The sequence below is a fragment of the Coffea arabica genome, chromosome 4e, assembly GCF_036785885.1.
Source record: "Coffea arabica cultivar ET-39 chromosome 4e, Coffea Arabica ET-39 HiFi, whole genome shotgun sequence".
Taxonomy (NCBI): Eukaryota; Viridiplantae; Streptophyta; class Magnoliopsida; order Gentianales; family Rubiaceae; genus Coffea; species Coffea arabica.
Genome location: NC_092317.1, coordinates 46,936,488 through 46,957,316, shown reverse-complemented (window position 1 = coordinate 46,957,316; position 20,829 = coordinate 46,936,488). Strand labels below are relative to the sequence as shown.

Genomic DNA, 20,829 nt, shown 5'->3' with positions numbered 1-20,829 from the left:
ATTGTGTCCGTCAAAGGGTTAGTATCTTATCGCCTCAAAGGGTAAAGAAAATTTACCATGAAGGATTACAAGGAGGAAAAAGCTAGCACTCAAATGCAGTAGACAATAGTGCATAAATTTATTAGCAAATTATGTATAGCTTTAAATAAAATTTTCTACCTGAGGGGTTTAGACATTTTTCACGTAATAACCAGTAGACTTTTGAATGTGTGACTCAAGCAACTTAAACTATTTATCCATCTCACAGGAGAAAATGATCAAAATTGCAAACTTGGCTAAGAAAACGAGGTAAAGAGAAAATGTTTTTTTTTTCTTTTTTTTTTTTAACCTCTCCCCACTCCCCTAATCCCTCCCAACCCAAAGTTGTCAGTCAGGATTTGAACTCCACGACTAATGGTTAAAAAAAAGCCTTAAGCCTTAATTCTTAGTTATCTCTCAAATTGTTCTTTGTTGAAAATTTAGTAATCTCTTCTTCTTGATATATGGTGCCACGTGGGCAATTATCGACTAGCATAGGATGATTCTTGATCAAATGGTTGTCATAACTCATTATTGTGTTAAGGGCATTTTGAGCAACACGCAAATGAAGGATCATTTGCCAAGTTAATATCCCTCTATTTCCCAATTGAAAATGGGATTACGATGGCAGAAATAATTAAGTTACAATTAAAGCTTCTGCATATTATTTTTGATAATATAAGTGCATATATCTCAATAGACAATGATTTATGTTTTGCATATAATATAATGCTTCATTTTCATAGCTCCATTTCCCCATTTCTAGCTTCTTCCTCACCACTCTCCTCCTTTTTTCTTGTCCCCCCAACCCCCGAAAAATTAAAAAGAAAAGGGTATAAATAGTCACAAGTTCTAAGGATTTGCCCCAAAAACCCTACCTATTCATCTTTGTTGAACTTGTAGATGTTCTTGTTAATATTGCGTTGAAGCATATTAGTACACTTAATTACAAATAAAATCATCACTTTGCCCTCTATGAAGTCTAGAACACAATGAATTCTCAAGGAGTTCTTGCCTTATCTTGTCTAACCACTACTACTCCAACCCTACAAATTGATAGCAGTAATATGAGATACTTTTCAGGTTGTTAACAATTTAACCAAAATGCAATTGGTGAAAATTCAAAATTTGTTTTCCTCTTTTCATTTTCAATCTTTATTAGCACTTTCACTCGATCTTTTCATAGTGTTTCCACGAATATAATTTCCTTACTTTCAGAAATCATACTAAAAATGATTTTCTTACCTTATGTACTATCACCATATCACTCATAAGAGGAGAGGCTTACACCAATCTATGATGCCCACAAAGTTTAAGATCTTTGGTACTAGTTGGGAGCTTTCAATGGAATTCCTGTAGGGTCTTCAACTGGACACAACTGTCTAAACCAGACGTATGATAGCAAAAGAACAGATTTTGGACTCTTATGCAATAAATCTATATACAATTAATATATGTTTTCATAAGCTTGCAAAAGTTTTTACACAATAACATGTCCAGTCAACTATTGAAAATGAATTGAGCAACTATTGGGGCTGCATAAAATTTATGGGATTTCATGCATGGATTTTGTTTGAAAGGATTTTACATAGGAAATAACTTTTTGTCCATATTTGATGCATCTTGTTACAAAAACATTGAAGCAGAGGGTTGCATGGGTAAAAAATAGTTTCCTGGCCACAAAAGAACAAAAGAAAAAAAAAAAGGAGGAAAGAGAATAGAGAAATTGAGTCCTCACTTAGGATGAACTACATCTGGATGACAATTCATATCTTTTTCTGTTGGCTTTTATAATTAGGACCTCACATAGGGCGAACAACATCTAGATTAATTATTATCTCACATTTCATCACTCAACTATTTGCTTCTCTTGTAGTTAAAGTTCGGCTAATTTCCATTTTGAACTCTTAAACAATAGATTCACTTCTACTTATAGTTCTTAAACTTCATTTTCAACACTTGACCTTCTAAAATATGAAATCCATCCCAATTAAATTCTTAAATTTTGAGTTCAGTTGCCTACTTTTCTATTAGTTTTGGCAATTCTATAGAGTGGATTTCATATTTTAGAAGTGAAGTGTCCAAAATTAAAATTTAAGAACTAAAGTGGATGAATTTCAAACTTTAGGAAGTGTATATAGTATTCAAAAGTTCAAAAACTAAAGTGGCAATATATCCACAGTTTAAGGGTCCAAAGTAGAATTTACCCTTAAATTATGTTTAGGTAAACTATATGAAAATCCCCATGATCTAATAAACTTCTATGAAGTGGTGGTGGGGTTGCAAATTTGCTATGGCTGAAGAGCAAATTAAATCTTAGGGTTATAGCTAGTTTGATCATCCGGATTTAAATTATGCACGTACTCGATAACAATCAACATCAATCGCTAGGATACTTGATTTGATGACGTTCTTGTGTGGGTAGTGATGTTTTTGGTATTCAAAAATGGTGGCTGCAATCATGCTTTGCAACCCAAGAAATGCAATCAAAACCTTGCTCAATTATAGCGGGCTGTCTTTTGCATGATCAACTCAAGGAAGAGTTTACACCAACATTACTTATTGTTCCTCTATCTTTGCCAGCTCTATGTCCATTAAAACCGAGGCCACTAATTTATTACTTGTATATTACATTTATTTATTACTTCTTAATTAGGCAACATTGAACATCAATATGTCTGCCAAATCATCGTTTTTAAGTTTGGAATGCAATCAATTTCATGTTTGAAACCGGCAAAATACAATATTCCTGTTTGAGGACATTAATTACTCTCACTAGCTTCCTCAAGATTATATATTTTTTTGGTTGCGATAGCATTTTTCCTGATTTCCACTTACGTAAAAAGATAAAAGTAACCCTGCATTTTATGTCAATTACAATTTGATAATAAGGGAGCTAGTGGATGCGAATGCACTAAAAAAAAATGGGGTAATTTTATCTGATTCACATAATTAAAGAGTCAAGAAAAGTGCTATTTATAAACAAAAGAGTGGTAAAACAATTTCCTTTATTCTCTGTGATGGTTTTGAGGGAGAGAGACGTTGAAATGACGTTGAGAGGAAGGAGAAATTTGTCACATCTTCGGTATGCAATTGACTATTGCTATTGCCAAAAAAAAATTATCTAGCATATTTTGTGCTAGCTTTTTCATGAACCATGCTATTGTATCCACACGTACTATTTAGGTTGGAAAAGCTAAAGCCATCTTATTTTGCTGTAACATTACGTGGTGTACCTCTTTTGTCATTGCCACCTAAGTGATGGTGACCATGACAATCTGTGGACAACTTTTATTCTTTTAATTTTTTTTTGCCCTCAGGGCAGGACAACTTGAAAGTAGAAAGAACTAAGATTGTCATTTTCCTATCCATTACCTGTTAATTCAAGATTAACACGTTTTTGTTGTTTAGTCATTCTAGTGCGAGCTGTTTGAGTCTTGGAATGATAAGCAAAAGAAAATTTTCTTGTATCTCGTACTATAGGAATTCAAGAAGGAAGATAAACTGATCGTTCAAATTAGCTGAAGCAAGAAAGGAATATATATATACATATATATATATATATATATCGCATTTAACCTTTTCATTTAGCCTTAATACTCAAGTTTTCGTATATTAGTGCTGAAAATCAAGAATTAAATGATAACATTTCCCTTCGTGTTTTCGACTATCCAAATAAATGCGATGCAAAGCAGGAGGGCGGAGTTTGGTCTAGGATTTCACTGAATCAAAGCATGTCTCTCATGAAATAGGTTCAAATTACCAATTAAGCCGAAGGATGACAATTTTTCTTCTTCTTTTTTTCTTCTGTTTTTTTTTTCTGCCTCTGCCATTAATTCAAGGGGTCTCTTCTATGCTAGCAATAGTGGATGCATGGTATTTCTTTCTTGTCTGAGCCCCTCTCAGCAGTCTAACATGTGTGTACGTTAAATGAAAGACATAGAGGAAGCAATATATAAATGAGTTTGTCAAGTACAAAACACCATTTCATGTTTAGGGTTGGGCAGATTCATGGCATTAATGCCTTGCTAGGTAATGTCCATGATTCATGACTAGTGTTTCATAAAATAATTCCAAAAAAAAAGAAGAAGAAGAAGAAGCTAGTGTTAATTCGTAGTTTATTATCGACAAAAACTTCAAAATTATAAATCTAATTATTGGTGCTTGTGGGATTAATTTTTAGGAAGAGGCTGGCTAATTCACAAACCTTCATCCTAAAGTCAAATTATTTAAGGGTTTAATGAAGTGGTCACTGGGATGAAAATACTATGATTCTTGTTGGGATTGGAGATGCTTTTTTCCATGATAAGATAATCAAAGGCAATTAAACATAGTTTCTTTTTTGGTAGATAGAATTAATCAAAGCGCCCGTGGATGAAGAGATAGCTAGGTCTTGTAAAGGTAAATAGAGGGCTCGAAAAAGTGCCAAACCCTTAGAAAAAGAATGATTAAGTTAAAATGAACAGTTTCATTAAGATAAACTGGCCTTCAGACCTGTGCATATAGATAAGTCAAAATTTATAATGTGCAAGTGATTTTTTAAGAATTTGTTCATATGGAGATTATATATACTGCAGTAATTCTTATGCAAGTTACAAATTTTGCAAACAATTCTCCAAGAAAAACATGGTAGAATGATGGAATTGCTACTAATTAGATCTAATAATAATTACAGTTAATTACTAACTTCAGAATGTGATTTGATGAGATTAGTGTAACAATTAATAAACCAAAAAAGCAGTTGATGTTGCAACGTTACAACTAGCGTTTGTCTACAAATAATACTTGATAAATTCAGTTGTCTCTCCAACCAACTGATGAATTTTGTTGCCTATAATGATCCCACGTGAATAGGTTGTGTGGACCGGCTGTGATTGTTTGCTACTTCCTTTTGAGGCCACAGAATTTTGCACCTGTTGGCTGCGACCAACACAGCTCACCATCAAATTTAGCCAGATTTTAGGTTGCACATGTTTTTTTTTTCCCTCCCACTTGTGTGAAATGTTCTCAATAAATAAAGGGCATCTAGTTTGTATACTTTCATGGCAAAAAATGCACTTTTCATCCCCCTATTGTTTGGGAGTTGGACTAATTTAGTCCCCATTCTTTTAGTACAAACGCATTCCCTTGAGTTTTGATTTTTGAGCAACTAGAGACAATTGATATTTTGTAATAAAACCTCTATAAATTAATACCCTTGGACCATACAAATTCTATTAATTTAAAAAGATATTAATTAGTCAACAAATTAATTAATTTCCTTAAAATTCTATCTAAGGAATACAAACCAATTCATATCTACCTGATTTGCAAGTATAATTTAATTCTATTAATATCTTCAATTACGTAGTAATTGATATCATTTTTCTGTTATCAAGATATCAAAAAGATTTAGTAATACTAAATGATAGATATAAAAAAGATAGATGTCCATATGCATGTGGGATGTTTTCTATTATACTCACTCACATAATGCTTTACGCATTATTGATCGGTCATGGTTGATTTTGGATGAGATTTAGTTAGATTTAAATTTTAAGAAAAAACTTACAACAATAAACTCATATTTTAGAAAAATATAATACGTAATTTTAGTGAACCATTAATTTATTATATGAACGGGACCAAAGAACTATATGAAGTTTTTTAAAAAAATATTATCTTATTATTTTATTGAAATTATTAATTTAGCTTGTTAGCCCAAGTCGGGACTATAAAAAATTATTATTTAATAAAGGTTATTAATTTATCTATTATTATTTTATGGAGGTTTTATTGTACTCAATTTGGTAGAAATTGATGTTTGATCACTTTGTTTGGATAAAATAAAAAGTGTGAGGGGACACGTATCATGAGTAAAAATATCTAGGGGAGCAAAATTCATCAAAGCGAACCCATTTCATCTTCCATATGATTATTTACATTCAACCATCCCACACATTTATCTACATTATTTTCAAATTTTAATGAATTTTTTATGATGAATTTTGTTTCCCCTTGGTCTTTTCACTAATGATTCATGCCCCTCACGTAATATATTCCATCCAAATTGAGTAAATAAATGTCAATTTTAGCTTAAATTGAGTGATCTTGTCAGAAATTGGTTGAAGATCAAAACTTAAGTGACAAAATACATTTTCCCTAAAACAACGAGGACTAAATTGGTCCAACTTCCAAACAACAGGGATAAAAAGTCCATTTTTTTCCTACTTTCATTTATAGTGCATGTTATGAGTAACTTGGGATAAACTCGTAACTTTAACGTGCAAAAGACCCAAAATGAAAAGTTCAAAGGTGCAAATTGGGAGAAATTGATAACTGTAAAAAAATTTAAGGGTTAAGTGAGAATTTCTAAGAATATAAAAATGAAATAAATTTTTATAATCAAAACATGATTGGAAAGCTATCAACTTATTATATTATTTTTACCCTCAATTTTTTGACAGTTTTGCATTTTCTTTTCTCATTATCCTCATTCTCCCATCCCGATTCATCTTTTCCATTCTTCAGTTTTTGATGAAATATATCAAAATAAAAGATTTCCAATCTCTTCTATTCCTGAATTCTTTTCAAAAAAAGAAAAAAGAAAAAAGAGAATGGTCTTACTCCGTAGACTCTGGGTATGCCAGAAAAAAAAAAAAGGAAATCTGTTGGAATCTTGGCCCTGAATTCGGTGGAGGAAAGGCTGACTTTCTTGTTGGCAAGTAAGAAGATGAGTCACTGTTACCAAAGTTCCCGTGCTGGGCTATGTCAAAAACATACTCGTATCAAAAGCAGCATTCATCTCAGGCTAATCAGCACCACCACACAATCGCAATCAGCAGTGGATTCTGGTGGCCTGAAAAATACAGATGCTCTGCCCAATGAGAATGCTACCGTTGCTGTTAGTTACTATTAGTAGAGTTGAGTTAGACAGTGTAGGGCAGGGAATAGGGCTGGGGAATCGGGGAATAGGGGTGACTTTTAACGTATCTTAAGGAAGACATGACTGTCATGGCCGTGCATCTTAATGCGTGCCTGCAACGTACGGCCATGCTTCTATATTTGGATGGGATGGCCATAGCTACCATTTTCCCATGCATCACCCTTGCTACAAAGTAACCAACAGTAGGTTTGCATCATCCTGTTACTACCAAAAATTAGCAGCCGGTTCACATGTTGGATGAAATGAGGGCACCTGCTGCTGCCAATTTCAATTGTGCGGTACAACGTAGACACTAACGTAAAAGATGTAAATACTGATATAATAGCATGTAAAAATATGACAAATTTTGATATTTCTTCATAATTGTGTCTTACAACTAATCTTGTTTGTCTAATTTCTAGTCAAATTCATCCCTATCATTAATTGCATCTTACAATCCCATATTGGATATCGGGTCGAGTGAGGTTAGAATTTTGAAGTTTTTCAACTATATGTTTTGAAGTATTTGATTGACGTGAAATTGTTGGCAAAATTATGTGCAAAATGTTGTAAAAGTAAAATATTTTCATTTTATGATTGTCTATGTATGCACTAAAAGAGATGTCGCCATCTTATCTCCTTCACCTATTATCAAACGAATCTGATTCATATCTAACAGTTAGTGATTTGATCATTTTGTAAAGAGGCACACTTTACTACTAGTTTTCTCACTTTACTCCATTGATTGGCACTGCACTTTTTATTTTTTTTGAAATATGATCTTTACTCTAAATCCAAGGGGAATTAGTTTCCATTCAGTCAAAGTAAAAAAAAAAAAGAGGATAATTTCAAAAAACTCCCTCAAAATTTCTGACAATTTCACCTAGTACCCTTGAGGTTTTCAACATTACACGTACCTCCCTTGGCCCTACAAAATGATCATAATTGCCTTAACATGTTAATATTTTTTTTAATGCAATTAAACAATTCATTCCTAATATTGTTCATATGAATGCATCACACAAATAGACATTTAATGGAAACAAAAATAAAATTCACTTGTGGAATAATCGATCATATCCTAAACACAATAATAATATATTAAAAATTAATTTTAGCTTTATTTGGAGGATCTAAAGATGAATAGAAGAATATGTAAATTGGGTTTAAAAAGGATAGGGCTGGTATTGATACTTAAATAGTTGAGGGATAGGATGTTGTATTGATGTGGTTATTAAAATTTTTTGAGTTTAACAATACAAATTTTTTAAATTTCGATTGAGGTTTTAGAATTTAGGGATTAATGGTGGTAGTGGTCATGGTGATAATAGTACTAATTTAAAATGTGGTAATATGAAAACGGTTAAAATAGTAGAGATGAGGGTTGAAAATGAGTTTAAAATTTTGTTTATGTTCCATAGTTTTTGAATAATTTTATAAGAAGGTAAAATGAACTTCACAATGTCATGAGGGCATTTTGGATTGTTCGTTCAAAATTTTGACCATAAAATAGTTTTTGTTACGGAAACGGTAAACTCATGGGAGATATATGTGATTTTTCAAATCTCAAAGGAGCTAGGTGAAATTGCTAAAAACCTCAAGGGAGGTTTCTGAAATTATCCCACAAAAAAACGAATGAAGGAAAGAAAAAGTAAACAACGTGCGAAGACAATGTACAAAATTTCTTGTGATTGGAAACTACGAAAAATGAGCAAATTCATATGAGTTTGACATGCAGCTTTCTTTTTAGTTGGACAGACGAATATATAATGTGTGTCATTTTCTCATTAGTGGTGTTAGAAATATAATCATAAAGTTTCTATCTTAACTTGATTAAGACGCATAGGAGCCTAATTTAGATAGACTTCGATGATAAAGCGTTGATTACTCTTAAAATGGTATCACTTTAGATTTTTTTTCTTTTCCAAATAGGGAATCCATAATCGACACCATATTAGTTTCACGCCAGGGAAAATTTCAAAAAAAAAAAAAGGTTAAAAACCAGACTCTAATTTGTTAGTGTTGTACTGTTGTGGCTTTATGCATGTTAGATGTTTTCTCTAGTGAAACACATTAACCTAAATGAGGGTCCAGAGATAAGTCAGCATTTCTTTTTGGACTATTTCGAATCCAATTTAGTGGATTGAACAGTTGAATTAGTTGTTTCTGTTCTTTTCATAAAGGAAAGTGGCCAAGAAAGCATATCTGCCCTTTACAGGAAAAAGAAAGACTTGCATATACTTAGCTAGCCCCACTATTATGCATTGTTATTTCTTTCTTTTTTTTCAAAAAAAAAAAACTAACATTCTTAATTCTAGCTTAAGAACAAAAGATTATGGAAAGTACTGAGGGAAACTCGATTGAAAATCACCAACATAAGTACTATACAAAAGATCTACGTCTCAACTATTTAATTTGTGATGGTAAAACCTTTTATTACTTATCTATGGATTTAGTGTATTTGAAAGTGTTTTAAAGATTATTAGCTATTGGTATCACCATCAAATCCGTCTTCTCATTTCTCCTTTTCAATTTCATTTCCTTGAATGTTTGGCATCTTCATTTGAGCATTATATATAAGAGTAAATCTTTTCTACACTGACGGTGTATACACTACCATCGTTGGATTCATGATATGTACGAAAAAGTTGAATTTCAAATTCAAATTTTGCATAATTATCATTCATTTAACGCTGATAGTGTATACACTGTCGGTGTATAAGAGATTAATCCTATATATAATACGCTGACTTAAGTTTCTTCTTGAGCTGAATTCTGAAAAATAGCTTCAAAAATGATACACATACCTACTAATTCTGCCAATGAAAAAGGCCTCGATCTAGTAGACAAGAATTAGCAAGCCATGAAAAGCAGAAATTTAATTAAATTCCCGTCTAGGATAATATTTTGAGTGAGCAACCTTTCAACCAAAATACAGTGAGAAAATCAAGGAGTTGTCATGAGATATTCTCATCTAAAAGACTAAAGTCACTTTCTATGCCTTTTAGCTTGTTGTCCCTACAACAAACCAGATATATTAAGCCAAAACACCACGTACGTCTATCTTATCCATAAAATCCTAATGCAATCCAATCAAAATTCACCAAATGAGCCTGAAAATGACTGTCAAATTTACAATGGGCCTAATCTTTGACATAGACGTGAGCTTAAGAATTCCACAAGATTATGATGATGAATTGATGATGATGATGATGCTTCACATCAATTTTGAATTTCATGCACGTAATGCAAATTGTGGACGTCTTGATTTTGGGAAGGGTTTTAGCTTGATATGAAGCCAAGATAAATCTGCATCTTTATTCCCAAGAAATCGTACCTCCTTAGGGTTTTGCAGATTCGAATTGTTGAGAAGATTGGATGATATGTACATAGAGTTTGTCTACATGCATATTTAGCTCCTCTTCCTTTATAGTTTGTGACAATTATTGCTAAATAGTGTAAGATAGATTGAGAGAGCTTTTTACTTTTATTTTTATTTTTTTTCCAAAAAGAAAAAGAAATTAGGAGCGTGAGATTTATCAGATAGAGAGAGTAGAGAAAGAATAGTGGAAGATGAGCAGTCGAGTCATTTCTTCATCTTAATTACTTAAATAGTAGTCGCATAGGCACATAATTAATTAATCATTTTTTTTTCTATTTTCAAATATGTGTAGAGTTTTGTTTGAAATGTAGAGAACTTTTCTAAAAATGTAGAAAGCTTAACTCATTTGATCATAGTTAAGCTTTGATCATAGTAAATATTTTTTGATTAATTTTTTGGTTAAGGATGTTTTAATAATATTGATCTAGAGAGATTATTCGAGCAACTAAATTTAATGCATCACGGTTTTCAATCCCCTGCTTTGGAATTTTACGAAATTGAAATACATTTTTGCTGTCCCATTTCCAACTTTCCTCCTGCAACAACTCAAGGAAGAGGCCAACAGAATTTTTGTAAAATCTTTTTATTTTATTTTATTTTTTTCAACGCATAAAAGATAATTTCAGGATGCGAGCGTGAAATTGGTGTTGTGTGTGTTAAATTGCTTGGGTGACTGGGTCATGATCCAATTAATCATCCAAGGCCCAAGTGGATACTCCTCACCCATTTCGTTACGCCTTTGGATAGTTACAAGACCAAGCCCACCAACTGACTCGCAAGCAACATGGCCCATGGCTGGATTGGGTTTTGGTTGTTCAAGAGTTCAATATCAAATGTTTTCCTTCCATTTCTATTTCCATTTCATTTCTTTATCATAGTCTAGACTAGGGGTGGCAATTCAGGTCCAATCAGGCAAGACCCGACCCGCCAAAAAATATGTTGACCCGAACTCGACCCGTCAACCCGTGACGGGTCCGTATATTTGACACGAACCCGAAAATTTTGGGTTGGCGGGTCGACCCGAAAATTAATTTTAATTTATTAATTTATCACTATAAATTCTAATAAAATCAATTTCTCACAAAATTAATTACATCATCAAGTAATAAAAATTTAAATAAATAATTTCAAATCAAATCCAAAATAAATTAAACACCGTAAAAGTGTTTTATCCCAAACCAAATATAAAATAAATTAAAACGAATTATATTATTTGTCCAAATATAATAATTTTAACTTCACACAAGGTAAATAAATTCATTTAGGATTAAGTAATTAATGCCTTTGAAAAAAAAAGAATGATTTAGTTTAGTTAGATAAAATAATTTTTATGTTTATTAAATTATTTTTAATTTGTAAACGGGTCATATCGGGTCATATCAGGTCACCACGGGTTGACCTGAAATCGACCTGTTTTCTTTTTGGGTTCATCGGGTTCGACCCGATTCTGACCCGAACCCCCAAAACTTCAACCCAAACTCATTAATTTCGTGTTAGGTTTGTGTCGTATTTTCGGGTCGTGTCAGAAATTGCCACCCCTAGTCTAGATCATAGTTATTAAAGCCAACCCGGGAAGGAACACGGCGAAAGAAATAGGTCAACGGATTACTGGTTCAACCAGTGGGTGAGTGGTTGAACTGCTAGGTCACTAAATATATTTAAATATTATATTTCATAATTTTTGATATAAGATATATGATATAAATTGTAATAAATAATGTCATAGCAAATGCTCATTTAATTTAATTTGTTATAAATAATTAATTCATATAAGAATCAATCAAATAAAAAGTTATTTATTAATACACCAAACTTCAAGTGTAAAATTTTATCTATATTTACTGTAATTATTTAGCTTATTTATGAATTTTAAGTGCAAAAAATTATTAAAAAATAATGTTTGTCTTTAAAATAAATTATGTAATATGTTATTTTTGAAATCCATTTTATAACTTATAGAGTTTGGAGGGTCATAAATTTTTATTAAAAGATTCCAAATAAATTTGTTCTAGAGAAATAAAAAAAAAGATAGAATTGACAAAATATTTATATATTATAAGAAAGCTACTTTATTAAAGATAGAAAAAAAAGTAGCCTGGAGGTAAGCATGTTATAGCATTGGCCAGAGGTTCAAGGTTCGAATTCTAGCAAAGATAACAAATTTTTTCCTCAAAACCTGGTTCATGGACAAAACCGGCCGAGTTTTCGATTTAATTTGGTCGAATCGCTGGGTCGTTGACTAGTCAACGGTTTGCTTGCTCAAACGATTTGATTTAAAACCCAGTCCACCCCAATGATCGGTTCACCGGTTTGACCGATTCGACTACCTGACCGGGCTGAGTTTAATAACTATGGTCTAGACCATTTCTTTGTTTGTTTTTTTCACATTTTCGACTTCCCAAATTTACCCCCAACAAACTTAGGGAGGTTTGTCATAAGGTTTAGACTTGAGTTTGTTTCTAGGCATAAGTACGTACTTTCAATTAGAATTAGATGCATCATGTCTATAGTATTCATCATAGTGGTTTGAATAAAAGATTAATTGATTAGGATAATACTGTAGTATTTTTGGTGATGTGAAAAAAAGGTAAAAGTGAATGAAAAAACTTGTTTATGATGTAATAATTTTTTTTATTTCAAAGATTTAGTTATCCAATCCAAGTGCCTTCTTTAGTGGTGATCATCTAAAAAATGGATAGAAATATATGTGGAAGACTCCAATTTGTCAGTTATGCTCATTGATGAAAAAGGAAGAAAAACAAAGTCGAAGCCTGCAAAACAAAAATGAAAATTCTATAAATTCTATAGGCTAACTACAAATTGACTTGGATTCTATTAAATTTGTTCATCACATTCAAATTTTTTATAGTAGAATTTTGACAATGCACTTTGCTACTACGAACTTCTTGTAGCGTTCAAATCTGCATCGTATTGATACCTAAAATCACATCACGTATTATCTTGGTCGACTACATTCTTTTGAAAAAAAAAATGTTTCTTTTTCTTTTTGAAATAAACTTGCAAGACATGTTAATGGCAAGGTTTTTCCTTTTTTTTTTTTTTTCTCTTCACGACAAAGTTCGCATGCTTAATCTGACGAAATATGAATCAGCTGTACTAGCTCCTTCATACTGCTACAAATTCAGTTAGGGAGGTTGATGTTATTTTTCAAACTAGAGGGGAGGTTTCTGCAATTAGTAAAACCTCATGGGAGGTAATTGATATTGTCCCTTAAATATGGTGTACGCAAATAGTTTCAGGGTTAAATGCATTAAGCTAGCCCCCCTTAAGTTTGGTCTATTTGCACTTTTCCTCCAAATATCATTTCCATTGCACTTTTTTCCTCTTGACTAAGGGTTAATAATAATGATTTAGTAAAAAGACATTAATGAGCTCAAAATAGCAACAAGTAGAAATTATACTCATTAGGAGATTTAATTTTTTTTATTTTGGAAAAATCTCCTTAAAAATGAAATTCAACCACTTGAAAACTATAGGCTTTTGAAGTCTTATTGTAAAATATAAATAAAATTATTTCATGTACAAAATACTCATAAAATCAATGTAAGAGAATAATACAATGAAATATAGGAAAAATCAAATTATGGGTTTATGCCCAAACACAACCATATTTATTTTTGGGCTTATTTTACATTAATAACGGCATTATAACTTTTACATCATAATGATCAATTTCCCCATCACCTTCAAGACATCCCAAAAAAAAAAAACATAAAAAAGAAAGAAAGCAATTATTTAGACACACTTCATTACCTAAAAATAAGGAAGTTCTTGTGTTCCTAGACAAACGCAATCTGTTATGCAAATTTTTTGTTTCCTGAGGTAGAAATTGCATAATGAGTGATGCGAATAACATCTTCTGGTCTAGCTGGTGGATGAGTCTTGTTTCGCATTCTCAAGGCTTGGTAATCCTGGTTTTTGAACCGTCTATACTTCGGTTCCTCTCCAATCTCTTTAGTAAACTGTGGCAATGGTTCTACCCACTTTTCTCCAGGTAAATTATAGAAAAATGCAAAGGAATTTCGGCTTCTTCCTTTGGGACTTGCAACTCTATGCATTCCACTTTTGAACTTGTTATTCGTCAACACCTACAAAAATAAGAAATAAGAAAAATTACTTTTCCTCAAACCCAAAAAAAAAAAAAAAAAGAGAAGGAATCATGGTTCAAGATTAGTATTGAAAAAGGCTAGATTATAATTTTTTTCTGATTTAAGGAATAAGTCTAATAAAGGTGAAGGGTTAAGAGTCGATCAGATAAAGGATCTTGTTATTATTGGCTTGATATCCCTACCAGCTAAGTAAAAAACATGTTAGGTTGAAATTATTCCTATACTGATAGTGTATACACCGTCATTGTTGGATCCATGATATATGTACAAAAGTTGAATTTGTTAGCGTCGGATGAATGAGAACAATATAAAATTTGAATTTGAAATTCAATTTTTATACATATATCATGAATCCAACGATGATCGTGTATACACTATCAGTATATATAAGATTTACTCTAAAGGCTAACCCAATATCGAAGCCTTAATTACCTGAATCACGTCCCCCACATTGACCACTATTTTCCCTTCTTCAGGGATAACCGGAATCCATTCTCCATTATATTGGACTTCCAGGCCGCTAACATCATCTTGTACAACAAAGGATATGCAGTTTCCATCCTCATGCTCTGATTGTCCTATATCCTCAGCTCCAACAGCTACAAAGTAATGCATAGCCACCATTAAATCCCAGCTCCTATCATGATTGTACTCTTTGAGGAAGTTTGTTGGGAGTCCAAGACACTCATTTATGATGCTTTCCATTAGTTCACCAAGCTTGGAAAAGCAGATGAACATCTTTTCCAATGTTTCCCTACCAATAAATTGATGTCCAAAAAACAAAAAAAAAAAAAAAAAAAAACAACGTATTAGCATCTTGTTGGACTAGTTAGGGTGTTAGAGTGACCCTTGTTTTCTCATTTTTGTATGTCCCAAAATATATGTAATTTTTAAACTGTCAAAGCACAAATTTTAAGGTTTTCTTATGGATGATATGTTGATATTAAAAATTTTCATTGAGAGCTTAATGTTGGAAAGACATTAACAACCATCCCTATCGACATGATCTTTAAAAGGTTGAATTCTGAAAAATGATCAAAATTTTGGGACGAAAGAAGTAATCAGAACTGGAAAGTAACGTCATGTATTGATAAAATGGTGTCCAATTACAATGCACGACCAAGGTATATCTAGCATATAATGGGTTAAAAAGCAAGAAAATAATACTTTGGAAACACGTAAGATAATATAACTACGATAATGAAATCTATTACATTAAGTCAATATTTAGGATATTAATAACTGATGTATTTATTAACAGCGTGAAATTTGCCTTTCAAGACTTTTTGGCATAAAACAAATCTCGAAATGTTAATTTTCACATTTTTTTGAGTCTCTATGAAATTTCCCATTAGATAATTTTAAGCAATCTCATTCATAATAATAATTTATTCCATCAAAAAAAATTCAAGATTGAAAAATATATGTATATTTGGAGGAATGGAAACAGAAATTACTTGGATTCTGCTGGATTACTAGGTAGCACATTGAAGCCGGAGCAATTTTGACAAGCAATCCCATTAGATAATTTGAAGCAATCCCATTTTTGTCAAGTAACTAGTACTAGAAAATTTTAAGCAATCCCATTTTTTATCAAGCAAATCGTACTAGACAATTTTAAGCAATCTCATTCATCATCATCATAATAATAATAATAATAATAATAATAATAATTTATTCTATCAAAAAATTTGAAAAATATGTGGAGGAATGGAAACAAAACTTACTTGAATTCCGGTGGATTGCTAGGTAGCACATTGAAGCTGGAGTCCGGTGGAAACATGAGAATGAATTCATTCTTATCAGGTACGTTATGAGGCTGCTTGTTGTGACCAGCAGGAAGAGGCACTCCAGATTTAGGACTACACTTGAGCTTCTCCTCATCTGGATACTTGAAGTATGTTTTTGAGAGTTGCATGGCTTTGCTTACAAATTCTTGGGGTACCCCATGGTTGACGATGAGGAAAAAACCATATTCAGAGCAGGCCTTGCTAATTGTTTCTTTGGCTTTCTTTTTGCCATTCTCATCATTTTCTCCATTGAAGAAAGGGGAGAGATCAACTGTGGGAAAAACTTTGTTGGCCATTTTAGCTTCAAGTTGCTTCAAAATCTAATAGCAACAATTTTTCAAGCCAGGTTTTTTTTTTTTGCTTTCTTGCCAGACTCCATCTCAGCCTTGTGTAATTTCCAAAAAAAACCCCCGCCCCATGTCTTCAGTTTTCTTTTTCGGTAATTTCTGATTGGATTTGGTTTGTTATTTTGGTTTTCCTTAAGTAATTATGAGCTTCATCCCAAAAAAAAAAAAAAAAAAAACCCTGAAGCATCTCAGGAAAAGAAAGAGGGAAAGAAATCGCAAAGAAGGAGACGGGTGATGGTTTCGGTGGAGAAGGATCTCAGGGGGAGTAGGTACCGGCGGCGAAGGCAAAAAGAAGGAATAAACTGGCAACAACTTTTGGGGAGGAAAGAGAGAGGAAGTAATGAAGGGATGCGGTGATGATGCTAAGGGTAGGAGCCGAAGGTCAGAAGGGAGTACATTGACATGAGGGGGAGCTTGGCACGTAGTGGCGTGGCATAACTTGCACCACTCGGTTTACGCAAGATTTTGCCCAAAGTTTTATTGATTTTATGATTTTATTCCAGTGCTAGAAAACTATTAATGCACTGCAATAGCATTTTATAATTTATAACTTTTATCCTAAATTCTATTAATATTTTTCAAATAAACCCTCCAATTAATTTCAAACTTGTTGAATATGTATTAAATTGTACAGATTGCTACTTGATTATATTACTTTATTTATATTTCCTTGTAAAATATTTTAGAAACATCAAACGTGTAAGAACATACCTTGAAATTATTATGTTTTTAGAAATTTTACATTGTATATTAATTTTTAAAATTAAATATATTTATGATATCATGATGATGTCATCTAGTTCTTAAACTAATCTCCATCGAGTTGTTGTCCGGTCCGAGTTTCAAAACATAGATTAAAAGTTTCTTATAATCATAAAGAGGAAAAAATCTATAGAGTCTCTAAACTATTGCCGCTATTTACTTTTGACACCTCATCTAAATTTTGTTTCTGATTTGCCTTTAAACAATTAAAACTTCACACTTTAAGGACTTTCAGTGACTTTAGTCATCATAAATTGAAGCTTCAGGACCAACATCAGAAATCCTAAAATATAGGTAACTTTTCAATTTCTTAAACACTCCATTAGATTTTTTTTCACAGATCCTCTGAAAAATAGAGTTTTAACCATAAGGAAAAAGCCTTGCACCATGCCTAGCATGTGTTTTTTTTTCCGGCCATTTAAAAGCTTCACTGTCAAATCTTTTGGGTAAAACTCAGTTTTCAAAGGACTTGTGAAAAAATATCTAATGGTGTGCTTAAAAAATTGAAGAATTACCTCTTTTTAGAATTTCTAATATTGGTCTCGATGTTTCAATTATGAATGGACAAAAATATCATTTAACTCCGATCAAATTTAAGTCTAAAGTCACTGAAAATCCTTAAAATATACAGTTTTAATTACTTAAGAGCAATTCGAAAATAAAATGTAAATGAGAGGTCAAGTGAACAATGATAATTGTTTAGAAACTCCCCAAGTTTTTTACCCTAATCCCCAAATAACTCCATACTCGAAAACACAGCCCCAACAACTGTGATCCAACTAAACCTCAATGTCACACAGTTGGGACCTCAATATCACACAACTGAGATCCTCAACGTTTGACCCACAAAAAAAAAAAAAACAAGAAAGATCCTCAACGACCCATATGGGGCGGCAAAAACGTGAAGGTGACACGAAGCTAATCACGGAAGCTGAAGTTTGGCCGTTGACCCGGGATGGTTGCGTTGGAAACTACAAACGAATGCATCGGTTTGATAAGGGCAGAAGCGACAGGGACATGACAGCTCCTCAGCTTAGGAACGACGAAGACGGGATGTTGGACTGGGGCAATTATTAGTTCAGGAGAGCGTTGTCTCGGTATTTGCATACCCCGACCCAAATTTATTAAATTTATTGCGACAAATTACATTTGATCTAACTCTGATGTGTATTTAACAAATGATACAATAGGATTTAAGTACATAGTGATCATATATATATTAACACCATTGAATTTATAACATATATATGAATTTTAAATTCAATTTTTGTATAGTTATTATTTATTCAACGTTAATAGCATATACATTGTCAGAAAGGTTAATTCTTTAAATAATCCATTAATATCTACAATTTGTTAAAATATGAAATTTTGTGTATAAAATAATTCTCTAGCAGACTAAGGGTCCATTTGGGGTTACGTTGCTTTTATTAAAAAAGTGCGTTTAGAAGATAAAAAGCATTTTTAATGTGTTTAGTGAGTATTTACAAGTAGAACTTTTGACCATTAGCACTTTTAGAAATAAAGGTCAGAATTGGTGATTTTAGAATAATTTTATTATTTAAAAAAAGTTCTTATGCAAGTTTGGACGCAGACAATATGATTATGCATTTAATAAGTATTTTGACTAAAAATTCTACTAAGGACCCGTTTAGGGTTACGGTATTTTTAGTTAAAAAGAACTTTTGCGTATTAAAAGTACTTTTGAGGAATTTAATTAACATCATTCCATAAAATTAGGAGTGGAGTTTTTGGTGTTAAAAGCACTTTTAGCAAAAGTTCAAATTTGGTGCTTTTAGGATAGCTTTTGTATTTTAAAAATTAAAATATTAGATTTAATTATTTTATCCTATATTATAAACTAAAAAGAAATAAATACATTTAAAAGTTTTCAAATTACACATTATCCAATATAATAAGTACTTGTTGAATTATGTATCCAATATACTTAAAAACACTTAAGCACATAATAAGCACTTTTATTAAAAGCTCTATTAGGTAAAGTACTTTTTAATAAGTTACCACAACTCCAAATGGGTTCTAATTGAGGTGTTTTTTTGATAAGCCACCAGCTCACCAGCTCACTACAATTACAGACGAGCCTTAAGTTTCTTAGAATATTGGACTTGTAGTTATCATTAAAGTAATGCATTAAGTCACAATTTTTGTTCACTTAAGCACAATGATTAAAAAAAAAATAGTTATAAGAACATATGTAAAGTAGTTTTTTTACAAATTATTAAGGGTAAAAACAAAAATTTTCTAAATTCCAATACTTAAGGTAAAAAAATTTTCATTTAACTAGTGGAAGTACAATCTCAAATTAATTCAATAAATAAAAAATTTCAAAAAAAAAACTATACCTAAAAGTGCAATATTTTTTGGCCAATATGTACCTCCACCAGTGATTATAGGTAGTTTATATAGTATTTATAAATTATCCACTAACACAATTCTTACAACGATACTTAGAATTGAGCACGCTATCTTTTGTTAGAAAATAGTTCATTCTTACTAATTGAACCAATTTGTATTGACTGTATTAGCACAACTAATAAGTGAATAGGTTGAGTCAAGAAAAATAAATTTTTATTTAAAAAATGAAATGCTTATTGGAAATAGTGGAATTGAAAAGGTGGAAATGGGTCGAAACAAGATAAAGGAAAGCTCAAACTTTGCTAAACAACTACAAAAAAGTCGCTAATACCTAAAATATTAATGCATTCTAAGTCTTCAACAACCATACAAATTTAAAAAAACATAATATAAGTATATTCATTACAACGTACGAACATCTGTGAAAAATTTTCGAAAGCATATCCAACAAAATAGATAGATATTCTCTGAGGCGATTTTTAAAATTTTACAATGATTATAAACCTCAAAATGCATATTTGATTTCAATTAAATACAAAAAATACAATAATCAATTTTCTTGTTAACAAATATTCAATTTCTATCAATGTAAATAAATTTAGCAATGTTACAATCAAAATCACACTAAGTTAAGTTACTTTATATAGATAAAAAAGAATAATTCATATACTCCATATGGATTAAAAAATAATGCAAATTTGTTAAGAAAGATAAAAATTGTTTAGAAGAGAGATAAACTATAACAAAAATTGATTCGCAAAGATTGAATACAAAATTTTAATCTTTTATCTTTATAGTTTTATCTAATATGACGCTTAGTTATCATGACAAACCAATTTAGTCTGTTAATAAAGTTGGCTAATGTAATGTCGTAAATCGTTAATGGAAAATTTAGATATACCGATAGAAATGAGAGGCCCGTAATGGTGTTCATTCCATTAGTCTGGATTAAAAAAAACTATCTTATAAATCACCTAAAATTTACTCAATATATAGTTTACTATGGATGGAAAATTTTTTTGCATTTCTAATAACATCTCAAATATAATTTTGAACACAAATTTAAGTAATTTTCCTTTTTCTTGTCAAAATATAATGATACCAAACTGGCACGAAGAAT

At 31.6% G+C, this 20,829-nt stretch overlaps 1 protein-coding gene across 1 annotated transcript; it reads right to left on the bottom strand.

Moving 5' to 3' along the window:
- Positions 1-13,869: 13,869 nt before the first annotated feature.
- Positions 13,870-16,926, bottom strand: LOC140006140 (1-aminocyclopropane-1-carboxylate oxidase 1-like). The gene is made up of 3 exons (XM_072048002.1): positions 16,162-16,926; positions 14,867-15,188; positions 13,870-14,413 (listed from the first exon to the last, which is right to left on the bottom strand). Exons 1-3 carry the CDS (start codon positions 16,518-16,520, stop codon positions 14,123-14,125), a joined length of 972 nt encoding a protein of 323 aa, XP_071904103.1. The 5' UTR covers positions 16,521-16,926; the 3' UTR covers positions 13,870-14,122.
- Positions 16,927-20,829: the final 3,903 nt, after the last annotated feature.